Source organism: Prinia subflava, chromosome 30, assembly GCF_021018805.1.
Source record: "Prinia subflava isolate CZ2003 ecotype Zambia chromosome 30, Cam_Psub_1.2, whole genome shotgun sequence".
Lineage (NCBI taxonomy): Eukaryota > Metazoa > Chordata > Aves > Passeriformes > Cisticolidae > Prinia > Prinia subflava.
Window position 1 is genome coordinate 449297 of NC_086276.1, and position 22490 is coordinate 471786.

Sequence of the window (22490 nt, forward strand, 5' to 3'; positions counted from 1 at the left end):
GCATATCAAAAATCTCTTATCTTACTTTGGCAAAAATCCATTTTACAATCCACGACTATGGCCTACTTGTATGGTTTGTCTTGTGTCAATATCTCTACGTGCATCTATAGTAGGGGGGATAGAAACCAAATTGTGTGCATACATTACACAGGTTAATAGTTTTAGCTGTTTCATCACTCTCCAATTCATAAAGAATGAGATTGCTGACAAAACAAAGCCAATCAAAACTAAAGTCAAAAGAACAATGATGGGATGACATAATTTGTTCAGGACACTCGAGGCCGTAGGGAACCATCTAAAGAGAGGATCCATCCCTCTGTGTTCAGCATCTCGCTTTACTCTTTCTAGGACACAATGGATTGCTTCCACATTGTGATGAACAGCTACCAAAGTCTTTTGTCCATTTTTCTTCATTTTCTCTAAAATTTCAATTCAATCTGATGGAGCAACAATTGCTTCATCAAAGTAAGGTTCATCCTAATTGGGGTAGGCCATAACTTGTGGATTAGTGTGTAATTAGATTGTAAAAGGTGCTGTAAAGGTAAAAGAAGTAACTGGAGCTGAGTAAGAAAAATCACAGGCTGTGATTTTGGTAAAGTTACAAACACAAAAATTTGAATGATTTTTTAGGGTCCAATATTACATTTCCTACAGCTACAATGTCACAAGCAGTTCTAAAGCATGCACACCCATTGCCTATATACACAAGTACTGTTTCAGGAGTCTTGTTAGGATAAACTTTAAAATAACAAATATTTTGTTCTGTGCCCAAACAAATGTTCTAAGCTATAATTGTATTACTTTCACAAATAAACCCTTCCTCTTCCCAAACAATACAAAATTCTAAATTAACAGTTTGCAATTTCTCAGCAACTTGATGGGCCCATTCTCTGTGCTCCAAAGGATAGAGAATAGCTCCATCATGATTCAATCTTAATACAATAACAGGGAATATCAAATGAACTAAAGCATTCCGTATGGCCAATACAGAAGTTGTGGCTGTGTTTATCACTGGCTTGTATCCCACCAAGACTGAAATTCTCTTTCAAAATCATTGGCATGGTCCCAAATTACTTTCTGAATTCCAGTAGAAAGACTGCCTTCTTTTATAATTGAGACAGCCACTAACTGCATCCACAACTGAGACTGGAGGCAGCTAAGAGCCAAAAGATGTTGTTTTGTGCAACACTGAGTGCATCAATTATCAATTTGTGGTTCTTCACATTTACCTGTTCTCAATTTGGTAATATGTTTGATAATAGCCACTGAGACATTCCCAAGGCCAATAAGGACAACTGTAAAGGGTGTTGTCAAATTCGTAATTGTAACAAGCACTTTCTTCATTAGTATTTCTATATAATAAATACTATGTAAAATTCCCAATTTTGTTCCCATAACACAAAAAATGTTTAAAATATCACCAGTTTTATCAGGCTTTTATGTGGTCTTTATGTCCCTCGGAGTTCTCCTGGGAAAAGTAAACACAATGGAGTCTGCCTCCAAAGGCAGAAAAGATAGTGAAGGAATGAAGGAATTATCCAGCATGTATTTATGCTTGGAGCTATCAGGCAAAAAGCAGTGATTTTGGGACACCTGTTAACCCCCATCCATAAGGGGGATGAGAATGGCATTTGATCCTTTCACCTTTTGCCCAGTCCTGGAGAATTTCTGCAGTAAAGTGAGACCCATTATCAGACAGGATTTCCTGTGGTTTTAGGAAAGTTCCAAAGCATTCCTGCAATGCTTTAACGGTATTGTCTCTTGCTAGATTTCCATCTATCTGCTGAGAAGACACCCATCCCACAGCAAAGTTCCCTTGGCTTGCAATATTTAGAATTTCTTGCCACTTTTCCTTTTTCCACACTGGGATTCTGTTGACCTCACCATCAATTGCTGACTGCTCAGGGAAAAAGGAAGGGGCTCTTTCAGTGACTGAGGCAGGTTTGTCTGGGCTGCTATCCAAGTTCACTGACAGATTTTTTACAGCTCCTACTGAGGCTCTTTTGGCCATCCCATCAGGTGAGGGGGTTGAATATGGAGTAACAGCTTTAATCACTTTCAAATGGACTCTCAGGACAATACGTTGTTGTACTGACAGTCCTGAGGAAGCCAAACCCCATTCCACCTGGAAAGGATCTGTAGGATGACTAGGACCAAGTGCTTGGTGAGCAGTTGCTTCAAAAATCAACAATTTTATTGCTTCTCCCTGAGAAGCACACCATTCCCCTTTCACTCCTTTTCTAAGCAAGTTATAAAGGGGTCTGGCAATTATAGAAAAATCTGGGATGTGTTTTCTCCAAACACTAGTAATCCTAAAACATATTGCAGCTCGTTCTTAGATTGTGGCATTTTCTTTTGATCCAAGGAGGTTCATGTATCTGGGGGTATACACGTCATTCCTCTTTTCCACCAAATACACAGAAATTTTACTTCATGGCAAGGTTTTGGGACTTTTGAACTTTTTCATTTTGTTTGATTAGGAGCCCTTGCAAAGAATACATGCTGACCCCTTGACTGGTGAGAAGCTGCTGAGCAGCAGCAGCAGATGGAGCATGATGCTCAGGTGGGAGAGGCAGTTGGGCCATCCACCTTCAGGGCATCCCCTGCATCAGAAGGGCATGCATTATGTCCTTCCCACTCCTCTACCCCAGAACCAGGCCTCATACCTCCTCCTCTGAAATGGAGTTTTTCCAGTTACAATGTCATCTCATGCTTGGCCAGTGCATGAGATGAGGTCACAACGGTGATGACACCTCTGTGCCAACAACAGCTCCACTGTGTAATGTTCCTCTTCCACAGGTTAACCTCCCAACAATTGACCGATCCATTGTTTCTCTCAAGGGTCAAATCCCCACCAATTAAACCATAAGGTTTCCTCCTTGTCTGTTCTTCATTGTCTTGTGCACAACAGCGGACCAAATATGGCAGGGCCTTAGACATGACCTTGGTCCCTGACACACAGGCTCCTCGTGCCACTACCGGCCTTCAGTGTGCTCAGCAAGGCCTTAAACTCCACAGTGTTGTGGGACTTCAGCACAGGGACCTTTCCAGCCTGATTTGCCCTCGTTCCTCTGGGTTTCTGCACAAAACATGGCACAGAAGAGAACGGCAGCCGGGGCCTGTGTGTCCCAGGGCTCAGGTTTTCGTGCCACATCAGCTCCACAGAGATGCAGGGAAAGTGAAGAAGCCAAACTGTTTATTGACGCAAGGCGAAGCAAAGGGGATAAGCTGGGAGGGAAAAAATGGGGATGGCCAGGGTCTAAAGGCTGGAGGTAAGGAGCTGTCAGAAGGGAGGGAGAGAGCTGAAGCAACGTGAGCATTCCACAGGCTCAGCTGTGCCAGTCATGAGCTGTGCCTGGAGCTGCAGCAGCATTGTGGGCTGTGGTGTCCTCTTCAGTGGCTGCTGGTGCTGTTCTTGGGACACTGTTTCACTGCGTCCTGAAGACAAACCCAATTCCTCAGCTCTTCTGGCAAACTGCCCCTGAATATTCAGATTACTGAGGCATAGACTGGTGTCTTTCCTTAGGGCGTGAATGGCTGGAACAGAGAGGAAGAGAGACATGGTCAGGGCCTGCATCTGCAGCATTTCTAGGAGACCGTCCTGCCAAGGGCATCCCACTCGGCTCTTGCAACGGCCACAAGAGAGAGTCCAACGTGATCAGCCAGAAGGTGCTGACCTTAATCCTCCCCGTGTCCCTGAAATCCCTTTATGCTTTACCCACGCCACCTCTCATCCATACAGGAGTGAAGCTTTCCGCAGCCAGGGCAGGGACTGCAGCTCCCCACCAGCCCCCGCTGCCAGCCCGCTGCCCTTTACCTCACAGAGCACCTGGAGCTCTTCCTGCTGCCGCCCTCTCCTGAGCACCGCGGCAGTCCCTGCGAACACAGAGCGTGTCACGGCCCCAGCGGCACAGCTCCGTGCCAGCGGCGCTGCCAGCCCTGCGGCCACACGGCCTCCTGCCCCGGCACGGCTCAGCCCGGGCCCTTGCCCTTCCTGCCGCCCAGGGGCGGGCACGGCTGCCAGAGGGCGGCAGCAGCCCCGAGGGCAGGCGGGGCTCCACGGCGCCGGGCCCGGAGGCCGCTGCCGGGGCCGCAGCCGGGGCTGGGGCCGAGCTGCGGCGGGCCGGGCAGGGAGCCCGGGCTCGTGGCTCACCCATGAACCTGATGGCCGCCGCTCGCAGGGGCTCCTGTGGCTTCTGCAGGTACGGCAGCACCCGGCGCAGGTGCTCGGCCGCTCGGCTCCTGTCCTCTGCCAGCTGCAGAGAGCGGCAGCAGGGAAGGCTTGGCGCAGGCTCAGCCCCTCGGCCGGGCTCTCGCTGCGCCCAGCCCCGGCCTCCCCTGCCCGCACAGCCCTGAGGCCCGGCCAGCAGCCGCTGTTGCCGGGCTCTGGAGGGGGCCGAGGGCCGGCTGCTGCCCGGGGAGCCGCGGTGCCGCCCCGCCCCGCAGCCCCGCTGTGCCGGGGCTCCATCGGCACCCGGCTCGGGCCCACAGGAGCCTGGAGAAGGTCCCGTGTGGCCCAGGGAAGGGAGCGGCGTGTGGGGCGCAGGCTGGCGCCCCTGGGTGCAGCACTGGCCAGGGGCCACAGCTGCCAGCCCCCCACACACTGAACACCAGGGGCAGGGGTTCTTTCCAGCCTGAGGCTAGGGCTTCATCCAGGCCATCCTTACCAGACACTCATGGATCTTCAACTGCTCCTTCTTCAGCACCTTCTTGAGAGTCCTCCTCTTCAAGAACCTGGCCGCACAATGCAGCGTTTCCCGAGAGGCCTGGAGAGCAGCAGAGACACGGATATGGCACTGCAGCTCAGGGCACAGGACCCGTCCCTGTGCCACGGCCTGGAGGAAGCTGCAGCCCTGGAGGCACCAGGGCAGGAGGCAGCCCAGCCCCCTCCCAGCAGAACACCAGCAGCACACAAAACCTCACCTTTGCCACCTGCTGGTTCTTATCATGGCAGTAGATGAAAAGTGTGTACACGCCCTTGTTGACAAATTCCTTCAGAGGCTTTTTTCCCTCGTCCACTACCAACTCCATCACCTTACAGAAGAGGTGAATGGAGAGCACTTGTACGTGGCTATTGTCCTAGATGGACAGGAGAAAACCTAAGCACCAACTACTCCAGGCCCACCCAGGCAAAGGCCTGAAAATGCAGACGGCACTGGGAAGCACCCAGTGCCTGTGGTTAGGGATGCAGAATCTCACGTGGTTAAAGAGTTCCAGGAGTGCCTCAGCCAGCTTTGGGGCAGTGGTGCTCGATACCCGGATGCCTTTGTTATTGAACACATTCGTGAACACACAGAGGGACATGCTGACCACCTCTCCATCTGCATCATCCAGCAGCTCCAGAAAGCTTGAAGACAGACTACACATTATTCTGGCCTGTGTGGAACACAAGGCTGTGCTGTGAAGCCATGAACAGCTGCACCGCCAACACCACCCTGCTGCTGCAGGGCCCAGAGCCCAAAGGCCTGTCCCAAAGCACTCAGGCAGGTGAGGCAGGAGAGCTGGGAGCAGCTGCCTCAGCTCCTGAAGCCCAGCCAGCCCATGGGGCTGCTTTCCCCAGTGCAGCTTCAGCTGCTGCCACCTTCTCACCATGAAGGGATCCTTGCTGAGCACCACGAGGCCTCTGAGTGCCAGGCGACATCTCTGCCTGCAATTGCCCAGCAGGTACCTCGACATGAACCAGAGGATGCTGGCGTGGCATCGAGTCAAATCCATGCACTCGAGGACCTGAAAGGCACAGGGCAGTTACAGGAGACCCGGCTGGCAGGAGCCCAGAACCACACAGGGCCAGGCCCAGGCAGCAGCACAGGGCACAGGCACGGTCCCAGGCAGCAGCGGCTATGAGAGGGCAGAGAGCTGGGAGGCAGCTCAGAGAGGCAGCGCTGGCCTTCAGGCTCACCTCCACAAGAAATGCCAGTAAAGGCAAATCCCAGCTTGGCTGCTCCGTGCTGAGCAGGCGGAGGAGCTGGAGTGCAATGCGGGAACACAAAGGGACCAAGACACGGCGCATCTCCCTGTCGGGAAAAAGACCCTGAGGTGGAGGTGGCAAACCTCTCAGGGAGAGGACTGGCTCACAGAGGTCCAGTCTTTCCCCAGCATCCCTGGCGATGATGTGGGCCCACTGAGAGGCAGCTCCTTCTGGGCACCCTCCTCTCCCAGCCTTTCCCAGTCTGCTTGGCCTTCCCTCAGTGATGAGGCCCTGTGGCCCATGACCACAGGGACTGTGTGGGGCACCCCGGGCACAGGGCACAAATGCCGGGGACAGCGGGGAGAAGGGGCTCTCACCTGGCCAGCAGACCCATGGCATAGTGCTGGGTGTCAGCACAGAGCAGCGTGTCCCAGCCATGCTTGCGCTCCATGGCCATCACCTCTCTGTCACACTGCAGCCGGTAGAGCAGAGCCTTCATGGCCTGCACTGCAAACCTGTGTGCAGAGCAAAGCCCAGGTCACACTGGGGGCACTGGCACTGGCCACAAGGGCATGGGAAGGACGGGAGGACTGGAACCTGTTGGGGTTGCTGGGAAGGCAGTGTTCCTCCCGGCATGCTGTCCAGAAGTTATCAACTTCCTTGGGTGGCATCTGCTGTGTGGTGATGACAATATGGAGAAGCAGAGCCACAGACAGGCGGGAGGAATAAAGGGTCATTGCCTCATCGCACTCAGGCTCCTGGAGAATCACCCAGAGCACCAGAGTTGCCTGAAATAGAAGAAGCCCAAGACAGCACTCAGTGCCGAGGTGTCAGGTCACAAGGGGAGACGCAGGGGGAGCAGTGGGCCTGATGCCCCCTGAGCCTGCCCCTAGCCCAGGTTTCAGTGCCTGAGGCAGGGAGAGGATGGAGAGCTGCTGGAGAGGCGACCTGGGGGTGAGCAAAGGCCCAGAAACTCACAGCCAGGGCAAAAACATCCTTGTTGTCCCCATCAGAGGTGCACATCCTGTACAGTGGCCAGTGCTCCATTACACAGACCAGTGCTGGCAGCACCTTCTCCACTGCTGGTCCCGACGAGCCTATGGTTCTCCAGATCATGGCAGCAGCTCTGTGGGATGAGAGCTCTGTGTCAGGGGCATCTCAGTCACACTGCCATGCCCTGTGCAGCTCTGGGGCCCAGGTAACAGAGCCCCGGTGCCCTGAATTTCAGGGAGGGAGCATTGGCAGCAGGCTCAGGAAACAGAAGGTCCTGAGGGTCCTGGACCTCTCTGCCTGTCTGGCACACCCCATTGCACAGGCTGTGCAGGGCGATGGGCCCTAAAGGCTGCTGAGCCCTGAGCTCTCGAGGCAGGTACATCCTGTACCTGTCACACGTTGGGGCACAGTGCAAGAGGGTCAGCACCACATCAGCTGGATGCTCTTCAGCCAGCCTCACAATGTCTGTTTGCAGCCTGGCATTCACAGTGACATGGGATGCCAGTCTCTGGTGAATGTTCCTTACAATGGCTGGCACCTGGAAGAGGCATGGGGAACACTTGGAGAACTGTCCAAAGGAGCAACTTCCCCAGCTTCCCCCAAGAAGTGCTTCCCTTCCTGGCACACAGTGCTGGCCTCAAAGGCTGAGGGCTCCCAGTGGCCATGGCTTGAGGGGGCACATGATCCTGGGAGGCCTCCAGGCCTGGCCTCAGGCTGGTTACCTGCTGCTCAGAAGAAATACCCTTCTTCTGGAAAAAATCCATAGGAGGAGCATGAATCACAGTGGGAGTGGGCATGGTGTTGGAATTTGCAATGCCCTCAGTCCCTCCATCGTTGGTGATTGTGATTGCCACATCCTCAGTCACTGCCATGTCAGCCTTTGCCCAGTTATCATTCGCAGCACTGTCAGAGTCTTCTGAGCACTCAGCCGAATCTGTGCTGACATCAGGCTCTGCCAGGAGCTCGATCAGCCCAGAGTCAGGCTCAGCTGTGCCCTCAGTGTCTGTGGTGCTGGTCTTTCCGCGTCGAATGCGCAGGAACTTCCGGAACATCTGCAGAAGAACAAAGGACAGGGAAGAGAGACACGTTCCATGGAGTGCTCCAAGTGTGGTGCTGGGCTGAGCAGTGACAGCAGCCCCAGCCCAGGTGGGGATGGCTGCAGGTACCTTCAGTGTCCTGCGGAAGTGGCCACGGGCGGGCTCCTGCTCTTGTGTCCACTCCATGGCTGCATCTGGCAAAGAGTGAGCGCAGCAAGAGATGAGGGGCTGCGGGAGAGGCCGGAGAACAGAGCCCAGCCCTGGGCTCTGCAGGCACGGACAGCCCCGGGATGCCCCAGGGGATGGAGCACGGCCACTGCGGGGAGGGCAGCCCCAGCCCCTCTTCCATCCCATCCATGGGCATGTCCACAGCAGGTGGGATGGGATGGGGCCAAGCTGGCTGCAGCCATCAGCCCTGGGGCCCAGCTCTTCCACTCACCATCCTGCAGTGTCTCGAACTGCTCCGGCTCTTCAGGCTGTTGTGCTGGGGTAGCTCCAGGGTCATTCTTTCTTTTCCCTCTTAACACTTTGAACAGACCAAGAAATCTGCCTGCCATGCCACAGTCTGGCCTGGAGGGCACAAACCACAGGGATAGGAGATGCTTTGGAAAACCTCCGCGTCACCAATTCCCACAGTGTAGCCGCAAGGTCACCTGCAGGAGTAACTCCACGGAAAAGCTCCGAGTGAGACAGAAACGAGTGTGCTGTGGGGAGACTCCTCTCAGCACCACTCTGTCCTGTCCTGCCCTGTTGCGTGCTCTGAGCACTGTGGTGTGGCTGTGCCACCGCCAGCACCTATGTCACCATGTGTCACAAAGGGCCCGAGTAACACCTTGTTCCATTCCATTCCATTCCATTCCATTCCATTCCATTCCATTCCATTCCATTCCATTCCATTCCATGGTAACCATGCTGCACCGTGTCACAAAGGGCCCCTGCACACCCTGCCACCTGCCCTGGGGCCACCCAAAGTGGCCCAGGCTGGAAGGAATCCCTCTCCCCAAGTGTCTGAGACATCCCCACAGGATCTTTAGGAACAGCTCCAACCATCAGCAAACGCTGCCCTGCTCTGTGGGCTCAGGGCAGCAGAAGGAGCCCCCAGGGCTGCCGATGCAGCCACAGCAGAAAGGGGACAGGGCCTTCCCCAGAAGCTGGCACGGCCTCCTTGGGACACGTCCTGGCTGAAGGACATCCTAAACCCGCAGGTGTGACAGACACAAGGAACGCGTGGGCCAGGGCACAAACGCTGCTCTGACCCCTGGGGCCAGGGAAGCACTGAAATCAGCAGGTGTGGCAGAGTCCCACCCAAGCACACCTGCCACCCCTGAGCCCTGGCAGTGCTGGTGTCCTCTCCTGCCCCAGAGACCTGTGCCCCAGGGGGCTTCTCTGCCAGAGGGAGCCAAAGCCAAAGTGCACTGGGGCTGTGCTCCTTCCTACAGGGGCTGTTGGCAGGAGCACCTGGAGCAACTGCTGGTGAAACTTGGTCTCTGTTCAAAGCTCTTCCTTCATGCTGGAATTATTTTCTCATTAAAGTCATTTCCTTTAGCATAAAATCTCATTTGCCAAGAAGGCACAGAAGAATCTGGCATTTAAGAATCATCAGTTCAGGGAAGCTTTCCTTCCCCTTTGCTCAACTGAAGTAGTTTCAAGAAGTTGCAAAGTTCCTAAATTATTGGGAATGGCCTGACAGTGTGAAAGGTTTGACAGTTTGCATCCCATCTCAAAGCTGCAACTCATTTGCCTTAACATCATCCATTGAAAGTCACTTCACAAAACATAACACTACACAGAGGCAAAAAAATGTCTATTCTTTGGTTTGTAAATGGTTTTCTGTGAAGGGATGATGATAACCTCATTCCCTTAAGGAGTCAAATCTCTCAAGGAATGGAAGTTCTCTCAGTGTTACAAAAGTAGCCCAAACAAATGAGTAGATTGCTAAAAGGCTAATCCTTCCCCTGGTACAGATATCTAAATTGCCAATAAATCACAGCTCTCCCCTCGTGTTTTCTGCAGGAGAATCAGTACTGGTAAGGGATGGAGAACAGCCTGGCAAGCTCCTTCTCCAAACTCCCTCTTTACTCTCAGGGCAGGTAGAACATTCCACAGGAAAGCAACTGGTGCCACAAGGAGTGGCCGATATTCGGCAGTTTTTGGGAGACCCCTCAGGACTGCCCTATCCTGAGGGAACACCCTTGGCCTTGACCTGTGGGTACCCACACAAACGTAAAGTCAGCCGCCTTAGTTTCCAGGACAGTCCTGTGTTGGCCAGCATCCTGACATGGATGCAGGAGTGCTGAGAGGCACTGCTGGGATTCTGTAGGTCAGGACTGTCTGTCTCGTTTACATGTTGAAAGAGATCGTATTTAGCTGAAAATTTAGTGATCCCTGAATTTGATAAGGATCTGTGCCATCATAAGCAAAGAAATTTTTTTTTTGATCCTATATTTTAGCTGTTTTTTAGTATTTAATTTTGTCTGAAGACAGCAAAATAGAGACCCTGGTTTTGGTTTGGATTCTTTAAGGAATTTTTTCCCATTTGAAAGGAAGATCCTCTGAAGGGAGCAGTTGTGCAGAGGACAATTAGGGGTAATGAAGAAACAAAAGACATGGCCAGACCTCTTACATCCCACACTAAGGAGTCAGGCAAGGGAAAGGAGCATTTGGGAGTCATACCTGTGGCAGGGGGAGAGGCTGTGGGGCTGTTCTGTCCCTTAGCTGTGGGGCACGGCTTGGAAGGCAAATGGTTGAGGTTTTGGTGTTGGACTGCTGCTGCTGCCCAGAGGATTCGCTGCTACTGCAGAGCTTTTCCTTCACGGCTTCTCCTGACTGTGGGTGAGGCTCTGCTTGCAAGTGTGCCCATTGAACTGGGGCCTTTCAATACCCCACCACTCTGGGAGGGATCTTCACCATCTGCTTAGGTGCCTCCAGGGAAAACCAGGACAACAACCCCCTCCCAAAGGGAGCGTCTCAGGGCTGCTTGCGGGAGCCCAAAACGACCCCCCCCTTAACCCAGGGCTGCCAAGCCCCCGCTGTTTCTGCCACTGCTCTGCATTTTTAGTAGACTTTTAGCTCAACACCCCTGGGTCTGCCTGGCCCCTGCTGCTCCTGCCACAGCTTTGGGCTTATTGCTAAACTTTGTTTGTCACCCTGGGCCTGTGCTCCTCTGCTGTTCTGGCCTGCTGCCCGAGGTTCCTGCTAGAGTCCATTTCACCACCTCTATCTGGCCCCATGTTCAGGCACCAAAATGACTGTAGAGGGTCGACCCTGGCTGGGTGCCAGGTGCCCACTCCATCGCTCTATCATTCTCTTTCCCACTGGGACAGGGGAGAGAATAAGATGGAGAACAACCAGCAGGGTGAGATAAAGCAGTTTTATTACAGTGAAAGAAAGAAAGAAGCAAAGAACTGCATGTGCATAGGCTAAGGAGAAAAAAAGTCAGTCTATACTTCCCATCAGCAATGATGTTTGGACATTTTCTGGAAAGAAGGGCTTCAGCATGCATTATGGTTCCTCTGGAAGGCAAACACTGAAAACTGACAAATGCCCCCCCTTCTTCCTCTCTCCTTTTTAGCTTAGATATCTGAGCTGTCGTCACATGGTGTGGAATATCCCATTGGCTAATTTGGGTCAGTTGGCTTGGTTGTGTCCCCTCCAAGGATCTTGCCCACTCCCATCCCCTTTGACAGGGGAAGGAATGTCAGAGGGACAGCGCTGCTCAGCAGGAGCCAAAACACTGCTGTCATCAACACCCGTCCAGCTACCACTGCAAAGCACAGCACTGTAAGGGCTGTGAACGTGACCTTGCTCAGAAGCAGTCCAGATGGTATGGAAACTTTTGGATTCTGGGCTGTGAGTGTCCTTTTGCACCATAGGCCAGACCCTCCTGACAAAACATTCAACATCCAGCAGAATTGCACATTGGGCGGGAGGAAGAAATTCCAGAAGAAAGGGGAACCTACCTCAACCCCTAAGCTGTCAGCTAAGAATATCTCTGCTGCTGCTGCAAAACCTCCTTATTTACCAACAAAACACAAACGTGCAGATGACAAGATTCCAACCTCTGCAGAAATGATTCTGAATGTATTAAGAGCTTTTCTGAAAGCTTTAGTACAGTTGAAAGCCCAACTGTACTAAAAGATTATTTAGTGGGGAGGTGACACAAAGTCAGGGGAGATTTTGTGTGCAGTGATACTTTGCACAGCCTGCAAACCCCAAGAAAAACAATCCCTACATGGGGAAACTTCCTACATCTCATGATGTCTCATTCATGGATACCTCAGCCAAACACATCAGGTATGTGTAAAGATAAAGGTATAGAGCCATTAGTCTTGAAACAGGAATGGAAATCATAGAAGGAAACAAAAAGGTACATGTGTAAGTGTGAGAAAGAAGCAAGCCTGACAGTGCAGAAGAATCCTGGGAAGCATGGAAGAAAGTGGATTACACACTGTCTGAGAACAGGAAAGGCGTCCTGTTTCTTCAAAGCTTGCAAATCTTGAGCAAAGAAGCAAAACCGTCAGGCCGAGGGATTTATTACAGGCCTGCAGCTGGGTTGCACACGAAGAACTGAACAGATGTTCTCACACTAAGTGTATAAGTACTGTTGTAACTCTGCAATAGACAGATTCAGTTTGCTCTCAGCTTGTGAGCCTCTCATTCATACGGCAACAAATTGCTCCTGATTTACAGGGGCTTCAGTCCTACTGACGTGATCCAGGCTGGTGGCGTACCGCTACTGAATCAAGGGTGCGCGTGTTCAGCTGATCACGAAGGAGCTCCTTTCATCGCTGGCTGTGAAACAAGTTAGCCTTTTGTGAATAGTTGGGCAGCATTTCTTATCATGGGAAAGGTGACACAAAATCCCCAAAACGGCATAAAAACAGTCTGTTGCACATCACCAGGGAACAGAGTTACAAACTCCAAGGCCAAAGCCTCATCCTATTACTTCTATGGGTCAAACAATTTTGTCCTGGTATCCATCAGATGGTTCTGGTGACCTCAGTCACCAGCAAAAGGTTGGTGAATGTTTAAAAACCCACCTAATTTCTCATCACCATGTCCACCCTGATGATATTATTACTTGGCGTGGGGTATACTCAGCTTTGCAACAATTTAAGGAAGCAGATCATGTCTCTAATGGATTCTCTGCCTGCATCGCCATCAGATTATGTTGTTTCTATTAACAAAACATCACCTGAGGATAATGATCCAGAGAAAAAGGATCCGTTTGATCCTAGTCCTAGTGATTCTGGACAAGAACCAGATTTATATCCTCCTTTAGCCCCAGTACGTGCTGTCGCCGCAGCAGGCCCTAGTGCTGAAGAAATACTACAAACAGCATGCAAAAAGGCTGCAGCAAATATTTCACGTGTTCCACTACTGTCTTATACCTCCTCCCATTCCTCTAGCAATGTCATGGGTTAGCACTAGCCAGATGTTAATGCACCCATGAATATATGTTTTTTTCCCCAACAACTACTGTGGGATGTGATCAGGAACAGAGCAGAGCTAGGCCCACATTTGGATCATTACTCGGGGGGGCGACAGAAGTACTCCTGAAAGAACTTCACAGAAAAAAGTTTCCTAAATATAGGATAACTATCTCCAGGGTTATATCAACTTGTATCAATGTACTTGAAACTCCATCTATCTTCCTCAGGTGTCTCCTCTTCCTTTTCAGTCTGACTAAGAGTGTAGTATGAAATCCTGTAGGATGTATATTAAAAAGATCAGAATACATGATATCTACATGCAGAAATACGAATTACGAAAAGGCTGTGAGGAGCAGCTTTGGCATCTGCCTGGGCCTGTGGAGACCAAGCCAGGCACCTGCAGCAGGGTGTGTTCCCCTCCTGTTTGAGCACAGGTCTGAGGTGGATCCTCTCTGTCCAGCTGAGAGGCCCAGAGCTCTCTTGGAGAGCTGTGAATTCAAAGGCCTTCATGCACACACAAATGCCATCTTCCCTATCAGGTGTGTTTCAACTCTTGGCAAGATGCCTTTGCCTCTTGCTTGCTGGAAGCTGCTGTGCTGCCAGCCAGCACCGAGCTGGGCTGTGTGGGCCAGGCACCGTGGAGATTCCATCCCTGAGCACTTGGCCGGTCCAGGAGTGTCCCAGGCTGTCTTAGACACTCGGGACAATGGATTCTTTCCAACCAGGGGCACGTTCAGCATGGGTTCAGCATGTCCTGGGGTGGCCCCAGGACAGGAGGCAGCGTGTCCATGGCCCTTTGTGACACGGCGCAGCACGGTCACCGTGGGACAGGGTGTCAAAGCGGCCCTTTGTGACACGCGCTGACACAGGCGCTGGCGGTGACGCAGCCGCGCCACAGTGCTCGGAGCACGCAACAGGACAGGAGGCGAGAGATCGGTGCTGTGAGGAACCTCCACCCAGCAGCTTGTTCCTTGCCTACCCGGAGCTTTTCCGAGGCGTTGCTCCTGCGGCCAGCCTCCCGGCCAGCCTGCAGGACTTGGTGACTCGGAGCTTTCCCGAGGCATCTCCCATCCCTGCGGCCAGTGCCATTGTGGCCAGGCCGTGGGACTTGTGACCTCAGTTGCTCACGAGGAGTCTCCTGCTCTTGTGGAAGGAGCCCCTTGAGAGCAGAGGGCAGGACTTGCTGTCCTGTAGCCTTCCTGAGGCTTCTGTGTGGCAGGTGCCTCGAAGGCACAACTGCGACACTCCTTGACTGGGACCTTTCCTGAGGCACCTGTCTCAAAGGTACCCTCAAGGTCAGACAGGCGATGGCGGGCAGAGTGCTCAGCTGTTCAGGCTGCTTCGGGGCAGAAACAGGAGAAGCCCTGCAGCTGCCCCAGCACAGGAGCCTGAAGCGCCGCAGCAGTTGCAGCCGCTGCAGGATGGTGAGTTGCAGAGCCAGGCAGCAGGGCCAGTGCCTGCAGCCAGCTTGGCGCCATTCCATCCCATCCCTGTGGACATGGCAGCAGACAGGATGGAACAGGGCCTGGGGCTGGCCCCCTGGAGGCCGTGCTCTGTCCCCTGGCCATCCGGGGGCTGTCCTTGCCTGGGGGCCTCAGGCCTGGCCTCTGTTCTCCGGCCTCTCCCACGGTCCCTCAGCTCTGGCTGCGCTCGCTCTTTGGCAGATGCAGGGAAGGACGGGACACGAGAGCAGGAGCCCGCCCGTGGCCGCTTCTGCAGAGCAGCGCAGGTACTGTGGCCATCCCCACCTGGGCCGGGCCTGCTGTCCCTGCTGGGCCGAGCTCCACGCTTGGAGCGTAGCAGGGAACGTCTCTCTCCTCCCGCCCTTCCTTGTGCTGCAGATCTTGTGGAGGTTCCTGCACATTCGGCGTAGGAGGAGAACCGCCGCAGCAACCACGGCCACAGCCCAGCCTGACTCCAGGCCCACCGAGCTGCAGGCAAAGCCAGGTGCCAGCACAGCCTCCACCGAGGGCACAGCCAGGGCAACGGCTGAGGTGAGGGCGAAGGCTGGCGTGGCCCTGACTGAGGCCGTGGCCACCACAAGCACCCACACGTGGGGCATCTCCAAGACGGATGCCACGCGCACTGGGACTGCCACTCCAGCTCCCCTTCTGGAGGTTTTTAAAGAGAAGGGTTTTTCTTCTCACCTGCAGGTAAGCAGCTTACGGCCAGGCCTGAAGGCCTCCCAGGACCGTGTGGCCCCTCAAGCCACATCTGCTGGGCCCCCTCAGCCTCTGAGGCCAGCACAATGTGGTGGGAAGGCAGGCGCTTCTTGGGGGAAGCTGGGCAAGTTGCTCCCTTGGACAGCACTCCAAGTCTTCCTGCGCCTCCTGCAGGTGCCGGCCATGGTGAGGGACATTCACCAGAGACTCACGTCCTGTGTCACTGTGGAGGCCGGGCTGCAAATGGACATTCTGAGGCTGGCTCTAGAACACCCTGCTCACCTGGTGATGAGCCTCCTGCGCTGTGCCCCATCCTGTGACAGGTACGGGGCACAAGTGCCTCGAGAGCTCAGGGCTCACGGGTCTGTAGGGCCCATGGCCCTGTAGAGCCTGTCCAGTGGGGTCTGCCAGACAGGCGGAGAGCTCCGGGACCCTCGTGCCCCTCTGTTCCCTGAGCCTGCTGCCATGCTCCCTGCCTGCCCCTCAGTGCCCCGGGCCTCTGTCACCCGGCCCTGGGCAGCTGCACAGGGCACAGCAGTGACGCACAGCTCTGGTCCCACAGGGCTGCCGCACTGATGTGGAGAACCATCGGCTCGTCCAGGCCAGCAGTGAAGAAGGTGTTCTGCGCACTGCTCTCTGTGATGGGGGACAGGCCACTGCACGGCAGATTCTTCTGCAGAGGGGACAGCGAGGCCGTCTTTGCCCTGGCTGTGAGTCTCTGGAGCTGGCCTTTGCTCGGCCTCCAGCTCACCTCTCCAGCAGCTCTCCATGCTCTCCCTGCCTCAGGAGCTGGGCCCAAAGATGGGCTAGGGGAAAGCTCGGGGGCAGCAGGCCAGGTACTCCCCCCGCATCACACAGACACCTCGGGACTGAGTGTCACCCCGGGGTGCTTTGTCTTTTGCAGGCAACTCTGGTCCAGTGGTGGGTGATGGCCCACGTGCCCGAGTGGCACGGCACCGCCGGCTCTCTTTCCTCCCAGCTCTTCGTGGCTCTGCTCTTCCAAATTGTCAACACCACACAGCAGATGCCACAGGAGGTTGAGAGCTTCTGGAGAGTGTGCCAGGAGGAACACCGCCTTCCCAGCAACCCCAACAGGTCCTAGTCATCCTGTCCTTTTCTCCAAGCCCTTGGGGCCAGGGCCAGCACTCCTGGCGTGACGCGGCCTTTGCTCTGCACACAGGTTTGCAGTGCAGACCATGAAGGCTCTGCTGTGCCAGCTGAGCTGGCACAATGGGCTGCTGGATCTGGAGCGCAAGCGCATCTGGGACACCCTGCTCTGTGCCCACACCCAGCACTATGCAGCGGGTCTGCTGGCCAGGTGAGAGCCCCTTCTCCCTGCCACCGCCACCGTTTGTGCCCTGTGCCCAGAGGGCCCCGCACTGCCCCCTCGTGCTTGTGGGCGAGAGTGCCTTGTCACCAAGGGACGGCCCAGCAGACTGGAAAGGGCTGGGAGAGGAAAGAGGGTGCCCAGGAGCAGCCACCTCCCAATGGGCCCATGTCCCCTGGCAGGGTGCCGGGCAAAGATCAAACCTCTGCCACTCAGTTCTGGGAGAGCTTTGCCAGCCCGGCTGAGGGCCTTGCTGCCTTTTTCCCCCTGGCAGGGAGATGCGCCGTGGCTTGACCTCCTTGTGTCCCCGCATCGCCTTCTGCCTGCTCACCCTGCTCGAGGAGCAGCCACGTTGGGATCTGCCTGCCCTGGCCTTCTTTGTGGAGGTGAGCCTGAGGGCCAGCGCTGCCTGGCTGCGCTGCCTGCCAGCTCTCTGGCCTCTCGCAGCTGCAGCCGCCTGGGACGGTGCCCGCGCCCTGTGCGCTTCCAGGCTCCTGCCGGCCGGCTCCCGTCACTGCTCTGTGCCTTCCAGGTCCTGGAGTGCCTGGACTTGAGCAAACACGGTCAGAGTGCCCTGACGGTCATGTCCAGGCACCTGCCCAGCAAGTGCAGGGACAGGCTGCGCCTGGGGCTCAGAGGCCCCGTGCTGCTCAGCAAGGAGCCCTCGCTGGTGAGAAGGGGGCAGCGGCTGGAGCCGTGCTGGCAGCGTGGGGCTGGGGAAGGCAGCCCCTTGGGCTGGGCTGGGCTTCAGCGGCTGAGGCAGCTGCTCCCAGCTCTGCTGCCTCCCGCTTCAGCTGCCCCAGTGCCTCGGGACAGGCCTTTGGCTCTGCGGCAGCTGGCTGGGCTTGCAGGGCCAGGCCGCTGGTGGTGCTGCGGTTGTTCACGGCTTCACAGCACAGCCCTGTGTTGCACCCAGGGCGGAGGCATACGCGGCATGTATCCACACCTGGTGGAGCACCTGGCCGACCCAGACGGAGAGATGGTCGCCATGAGCCTCACTGTGCTCACGTGTATGCTCCAGGAGAAAGACCTCCAGATACCCAGTGTCACCGTCTCGAAGCTGGCCGAGCCGCTCCTGCCACACTTTCAGAACGTAAGGCTCTGTGCCCCCAGCCACGGGCACTGGATGTGCCTGGAAACTTTGTGCCCTGTGCAACTTTGGGCCTTTGCCCTGCTGGGCCCGGAGTAGCTGGTGCTGAGGTCTTCTCCTTTCCTCCAGGACAACAGCCATGTGCAGCTGCTCTCCATCCAGCTCTTCTGCAAGGTGATGGAGCTGGTAGCGGAAGAGGGGGAAAATCCTCTCACGAGAATTGTGAGCCGGAGCCTGTTCCCACTCTTCCTGCGCTGGCATGACGAGAACAAGCATGTGGCAGAGGTGAGGTTTTGTGGGATGTTGCTGCACCCCTGGGAGGGGGCTCGGCTGCCTCCGGCCCTGCCGCCTGGCGGGCTCCAGCCTCGCCCGGCCTTGGCACAGGGACGCGCCTCCTGTGCCCTGGGCTCTGGTACCAGCTCGGCCTCTCTGCTGCTCTCCAGGCCTCCCGCCAAGCTCTGCTTCGTGCGGCACGCCTCCTGAGGAGGAGGGATCTCGAGGAGCTGCTGAGGGAGGAGCCGCCGATGGAGCAGCGGATGAAGTTCGCCGAGTGCCTGGTAAGGACAGCCTGGAAGGCCCAGGCGCAGCCTGGAGAAGCGCCCTGGCCCCGGTGCTCAGCGTGCGGGGCTGGCAGCTGTCCCCCTGCCCAGCGCCGCACCCAGGGGAGCCAGCCCGCGCCCCACACGCCGCTCCCTTGCCCGGGCTCTGGCCCGGGCTCCTCCGGCCCCGAGCCGGGTGCCCACGGAGCCCCGGCCGGGCTGCGGGCCTGGAGCACGGCGGCTCCCCGGGCAGCTGCCGGCCCTCTGCCCCTCGGCGCTGTGCGGGCCGGGGAGGCCGGCGCTGGGCGCAGGGAGCGCCCGGCCGAGGGGCAGAGCCCGCGCCAAGCCTTCCCTGCTGGCGCTCTCCGCAGCTGCTGGAGGACGAGAGCCGAGCGGCCGAGCACCTCCGCTGGGCCCTGCCGTGCCTGCAGAGCCCGCAGGAGCCCCTGCGACAGGCGGCCGTCAGGTGCCTCGGTGAGCCACCAGCCCGGCGGCCCTGCCCGCCTCCCCGCCCGGCTGCTCCCCCGCAGCGGGAGCCGGGCCCGGGCGCCGCTGCCCCGCCCGCCCTCGGCGCTGCCGCCGCCCTCCCGCAGCCGTGCCCTCCTTGGGCTCAGCGTGCGCCAGGGCCCGGCTGAGCCCCGCGGGGGACGAGGCCGTGTGGCCACAGCGCCGGCAGCGCCCGTGGGGAGCAGCTGTGCCGCCCGGGGCCGCGACACGCTCTGTCTTGCCAGGGCTTGCCGGAGTGCTCATGATGGGACAGAAGGAGGAGCTCCAGCTCCTCACTGAGGGTGAGTGAGGGCAGCCGCGGGGCAGCGGGGCCGCCGGGGCAGCTGCAGATCCCGGGCACGGAGCTCCAAGCCCTGCCCGGGCTGCGGAGGGCTCTGCTCTGCTCCCTGTGCGGACGAGGGGCGGCGCGGGCCCGGCGCGGAGAGCTTCCAGGGACACCTGCGGGATCCGTGGCCAGCACCTTGCGGCACCGTGCCCTTGTCTCCCGCTCCCTCCTGGCCATGGCAAGAGACGGATGGCATGGCCCTGGCAGGAGAGTGTCCTTGCATTCCTGCAATCCAGCCTCTGACCGTGGCTCCGTTCTTCTCTCTTGCAGCCCTTCAGGCCCTGAGGGAATACGAGAGCCCCTCCTTCATCAGCCAGTTCATCCAGCTGCTGTTTGACAGAAGATCAGCCCTACTCTGTCTGCTGGATGAGGAGAACTGGCGTCCTCCGGTGATCTCCACATCCCTGTGAAGATGGCACCACCTGCAGAGCAGACCATTCTGTGCTCCAGGCAGAGCTGTTGCTGCTCACAGCTGAGCCTGTGGGAAGCTCCAGGAGCTCCCTGCCGTCTCCCTTCCTGTTGGCAGCTCCCTCCCTCCCTGCAGCCCTCAGACCCTTTTCTACCCATCCTGTGTTTTGCCTCCCAGCTCACCCCTTTGCTTCGCCTTCCTTTAATAAAGTTGGCTTTCTTTGACTTCACCTGTGACTCTGCGCAGCTGAAGCGGCGCAAAACCTGAGCCCTGGGACACACAGGAGAGCCCTGCTGCCCTTCTCCTGCATGCTGTGCTTTGTGCACGGACACAGGGGAGCAAGGGCACCTCAGGCTGCAGAGGAACAGGTCCTGCAGGTCCAGTTGCACAGCATGGAGCACTTCACACACATGCTGAGCACGCTGAAGGGAACAAGGACCCTGGGTTTTAAAAGAGCCAGCTTGAGTATGCTCTGAAGCCAGTCGTGAGGGATTGCAGGGCAAGCATCCACGGAGGGCAGAGGAGCTTGCCGTGCTGGAAGTTTTCACCAAGAGCTTCCTGCAAGCACAGCAATGCTCCATCCCCGCACGGGGACAGGAGGAGGGCAGAACCAGAGGCCATGGTGGCCTAGCAGTGAGCTCTGCCTGTGCCTAAAGCAAATGGAACAGCAGCAGCAGCAGCCGAGCGGCTGAGACCAGAGGCGTGAGCGTGCCAGTGGAGGCAGCACTGTCAGGCAGTGCCTGCATGCTGGCTGCAGTTGTGGCGCTTGTGCTCTGCCCACAAGTGAGGAACGGCAGCCCCTGGCTCAGACCCAGTCCAAAACCCAGCCCAGAGAGACCAGAGACAGGGGACCGTCCCCATCTCTCTGGGGCACGGCTTCAAAACAGCCGCTGCATCTCCCTGTGCCTGTGTTTGGGCTCTGCTGCCCCAGAGCTGGCCAGCTTGTGCTCTGTTGTCCCAAGAGCGTTCCGGGCGGGCGGGAGAAGGGCTGCGCACAGCGGAGCATCCTGGAAGGTGAGGCAGGAGAGCCTCCTGCGGGAACAGGGCTCTGCTCCCTGGCTGCCCACAGCCTGGTTTTGGTGCCGAGGCCGCAGGCAGGAGTTCAGGCAGGTGAAGTGGCAGCGGGCAGCTGGTGTTTGTAGGGGGCCCGCAGCTGCGCACCCAAAGCCACACGTGGAAACAGATTTGGGGAATTAATTCTGTTCTAGCAAAGAAGAGAGAACTTATGTTTGGGAAAGATTGTGTTCGACAAGTACTTACAATTCCTTACGGTCTATACAGTAAAAGGTGAAACATATGGTCAAGTCTTTACATAAAATCAGATGTAATATCTTTTTGGTTTTTTTCTGAAAAACATTTTTCAGGAGATTAAGATGTACAAATTCACTTTAGAATACATGTTCTACCTATACTTTTAAAACAACCGTTCCACTGCTGATAGATGGTATGGTTGGAAATAGCTGAAGCAGAACATCTCTGTCCAATCATATTTCTCACTGTTACAGATGAGTGTGTTGTTGCAGTAGCTAGGTAACCAGGAACACCTCCCTTCAGCTTGCTGGCCTTTGGACTCCTTCGCTTTAAGTAGTGAAATAGTAAGAAAGAAGAAATTGGGCTAATAGATATCTCTGCTAAAGAGACGTGCACAGCTTTGTCTCCTTAAGGGTGGACCAGCCCCTCCAGTTCATATGCACTGTTTAAGGGCTCCTGAAGCCACTGAAACCTGCTTTGTTCTGTTGTTGGGCTGCTTTGGAATTCTGCTTGGGAAAGCCCTCACCAACAGTTTTGAGGTGCAAGTGGGTTGAACTGCATCTTTAGTCATTGAAGTGCACAGGAAAATGCAACTAGATCCTGAATTTGACCTTGAAAAATGAAATGCTTTGAAGTGTAGGACTTGCTTCACAGCAGCCATGTAAGAACTGTGTCTGCTGCGCTTTAATTTGGTATTGTCTGAAGCTCTTTTATCCTGCCAGATTTTTAGAGGACATTTACTTTCAAATCTCTTGGGAAATCCAGATTTCCAGAGGACATTTATTTTCAAATATCTCAGGAAAAGGAACTAATTTTCTATTCCAAACACACTGAAAGGCAACAGAACCTAATTCTGTGGCTTTGCCACTAACATTACCTGATGAAATAATAATGAATATTTTTAATAAGAACAGAGGAGATTTTTTCAGCTGTGATGAGAACTGGAATAATTCCATCATATCTCTCCCTGGATTGCTGAATGGTTTTTCAGAGAAAAAGATGCAAGTGGTTCCACAGATTTCTAAATTGAGTGCTAAGAAGGGAAGATGTTCATAGCAAGAGTATATGGTGAGATTTTAATGGGATATATTGTTTTATGCAATGCCTTTTAGTTGTATTTTAATAAAGACTTCAAAATGTGTCTGAAGGACACCTCTGCATATATTTCACTTCTATTAACTGCAAAAATAATGGACCTTCTCCTATCAGTTCTGTGTACTAATTTGCCATCTTTATAGACAGCAATAAATACTTACATCATCAATAACATTAGATACCAACAGAAACATTGGTTTGGAAGAAAATTAATGAAAATAAATTCAAATATTCAACTATGTTAAAAGGAAAAATTCGGATGTAAGTCAATCCATCCTGAAAAAGAAAGGACTCCTTTTCCCTAGGAATTGGATCTCAAATTCACTTTCCAACTTGTATTGGGTATTGCTTTTCCTTTCCCCTCTGACATGTTAGGCTTTCTGTAAGAGGCACTGATGTGTTTTCTGCCCAGTGT

The 22490-nt window shown here is 55.1% G+C and overlaps 3 protein-coding genes across 6 annotated transcripts in view; 2 read left to right on the forward strand and 1 right to left on the reverse strand.

Annotated features, from left to right (window-relative positions):
- LOC134562705 (zinc finger protein 239-like) overlaps nt 1-22490 on the forward strand; it is a 281290-nt gene that overhangs the window by 121883 nt on the left and 136917 nt on the right. The window lies entirely within an intron of this gene.
- Nucleotides 1-22490, reverse strand: part of LOC134562703 (zinc finger protein 883-like) — a 191106-nt gene that overhangs the window by 57365 nt on the left and 111251 nt on the right. The gene's annotated exons all lie outside the window — the stretch shown is intronic.
- Nucleotides 17123-19958, forward strand: LOC134562724 (uncharacterized). The gene is made up of 8 exons (XM_063420252.1): nt 17123-17245; nt 17392-17529; nt 17776-17952; nt 18079-18234; nt 18393-18506; nt 18860-18962; nt 19220-19276; nt 19591-19958. The coding sequence occupies exons 1-8, from the start codon at nt 17138-17140 to the stop codon at nt 19728-19730; spliced, it is 993 nt and encodes a 330-aa protein (XP_063276322.1). The 5' UTR covers nt 17123-17137; the 3' UTR covers nt 19731-19958.

Bases quoted from the DNA above. Each gene is read 5' to 3' on its own strand.
- LOC134562724 (XM_063420252.1), top strand. From the start codon at position 17,138: ATGCGCCGTGGCTTGACCTCCTTGTGTCCCCGCATCGCCTTCTGCCTG. The intron at 17,530-17,775 runs GTGAGAAGGGGG...TGTTGCACCCAG, and splicing joins TCAGCAAGGAGCCCTCGCTG to GGCGGAGGCATACGCGGCAT. The intron at 18,507-18,859 runs GTAAGGACAGCC...CGCTCTCCGCAG, and splicing joins TGAAGTTCGCCGAGTGCCTG to CTGCTGGAGGACGAGAGCCG.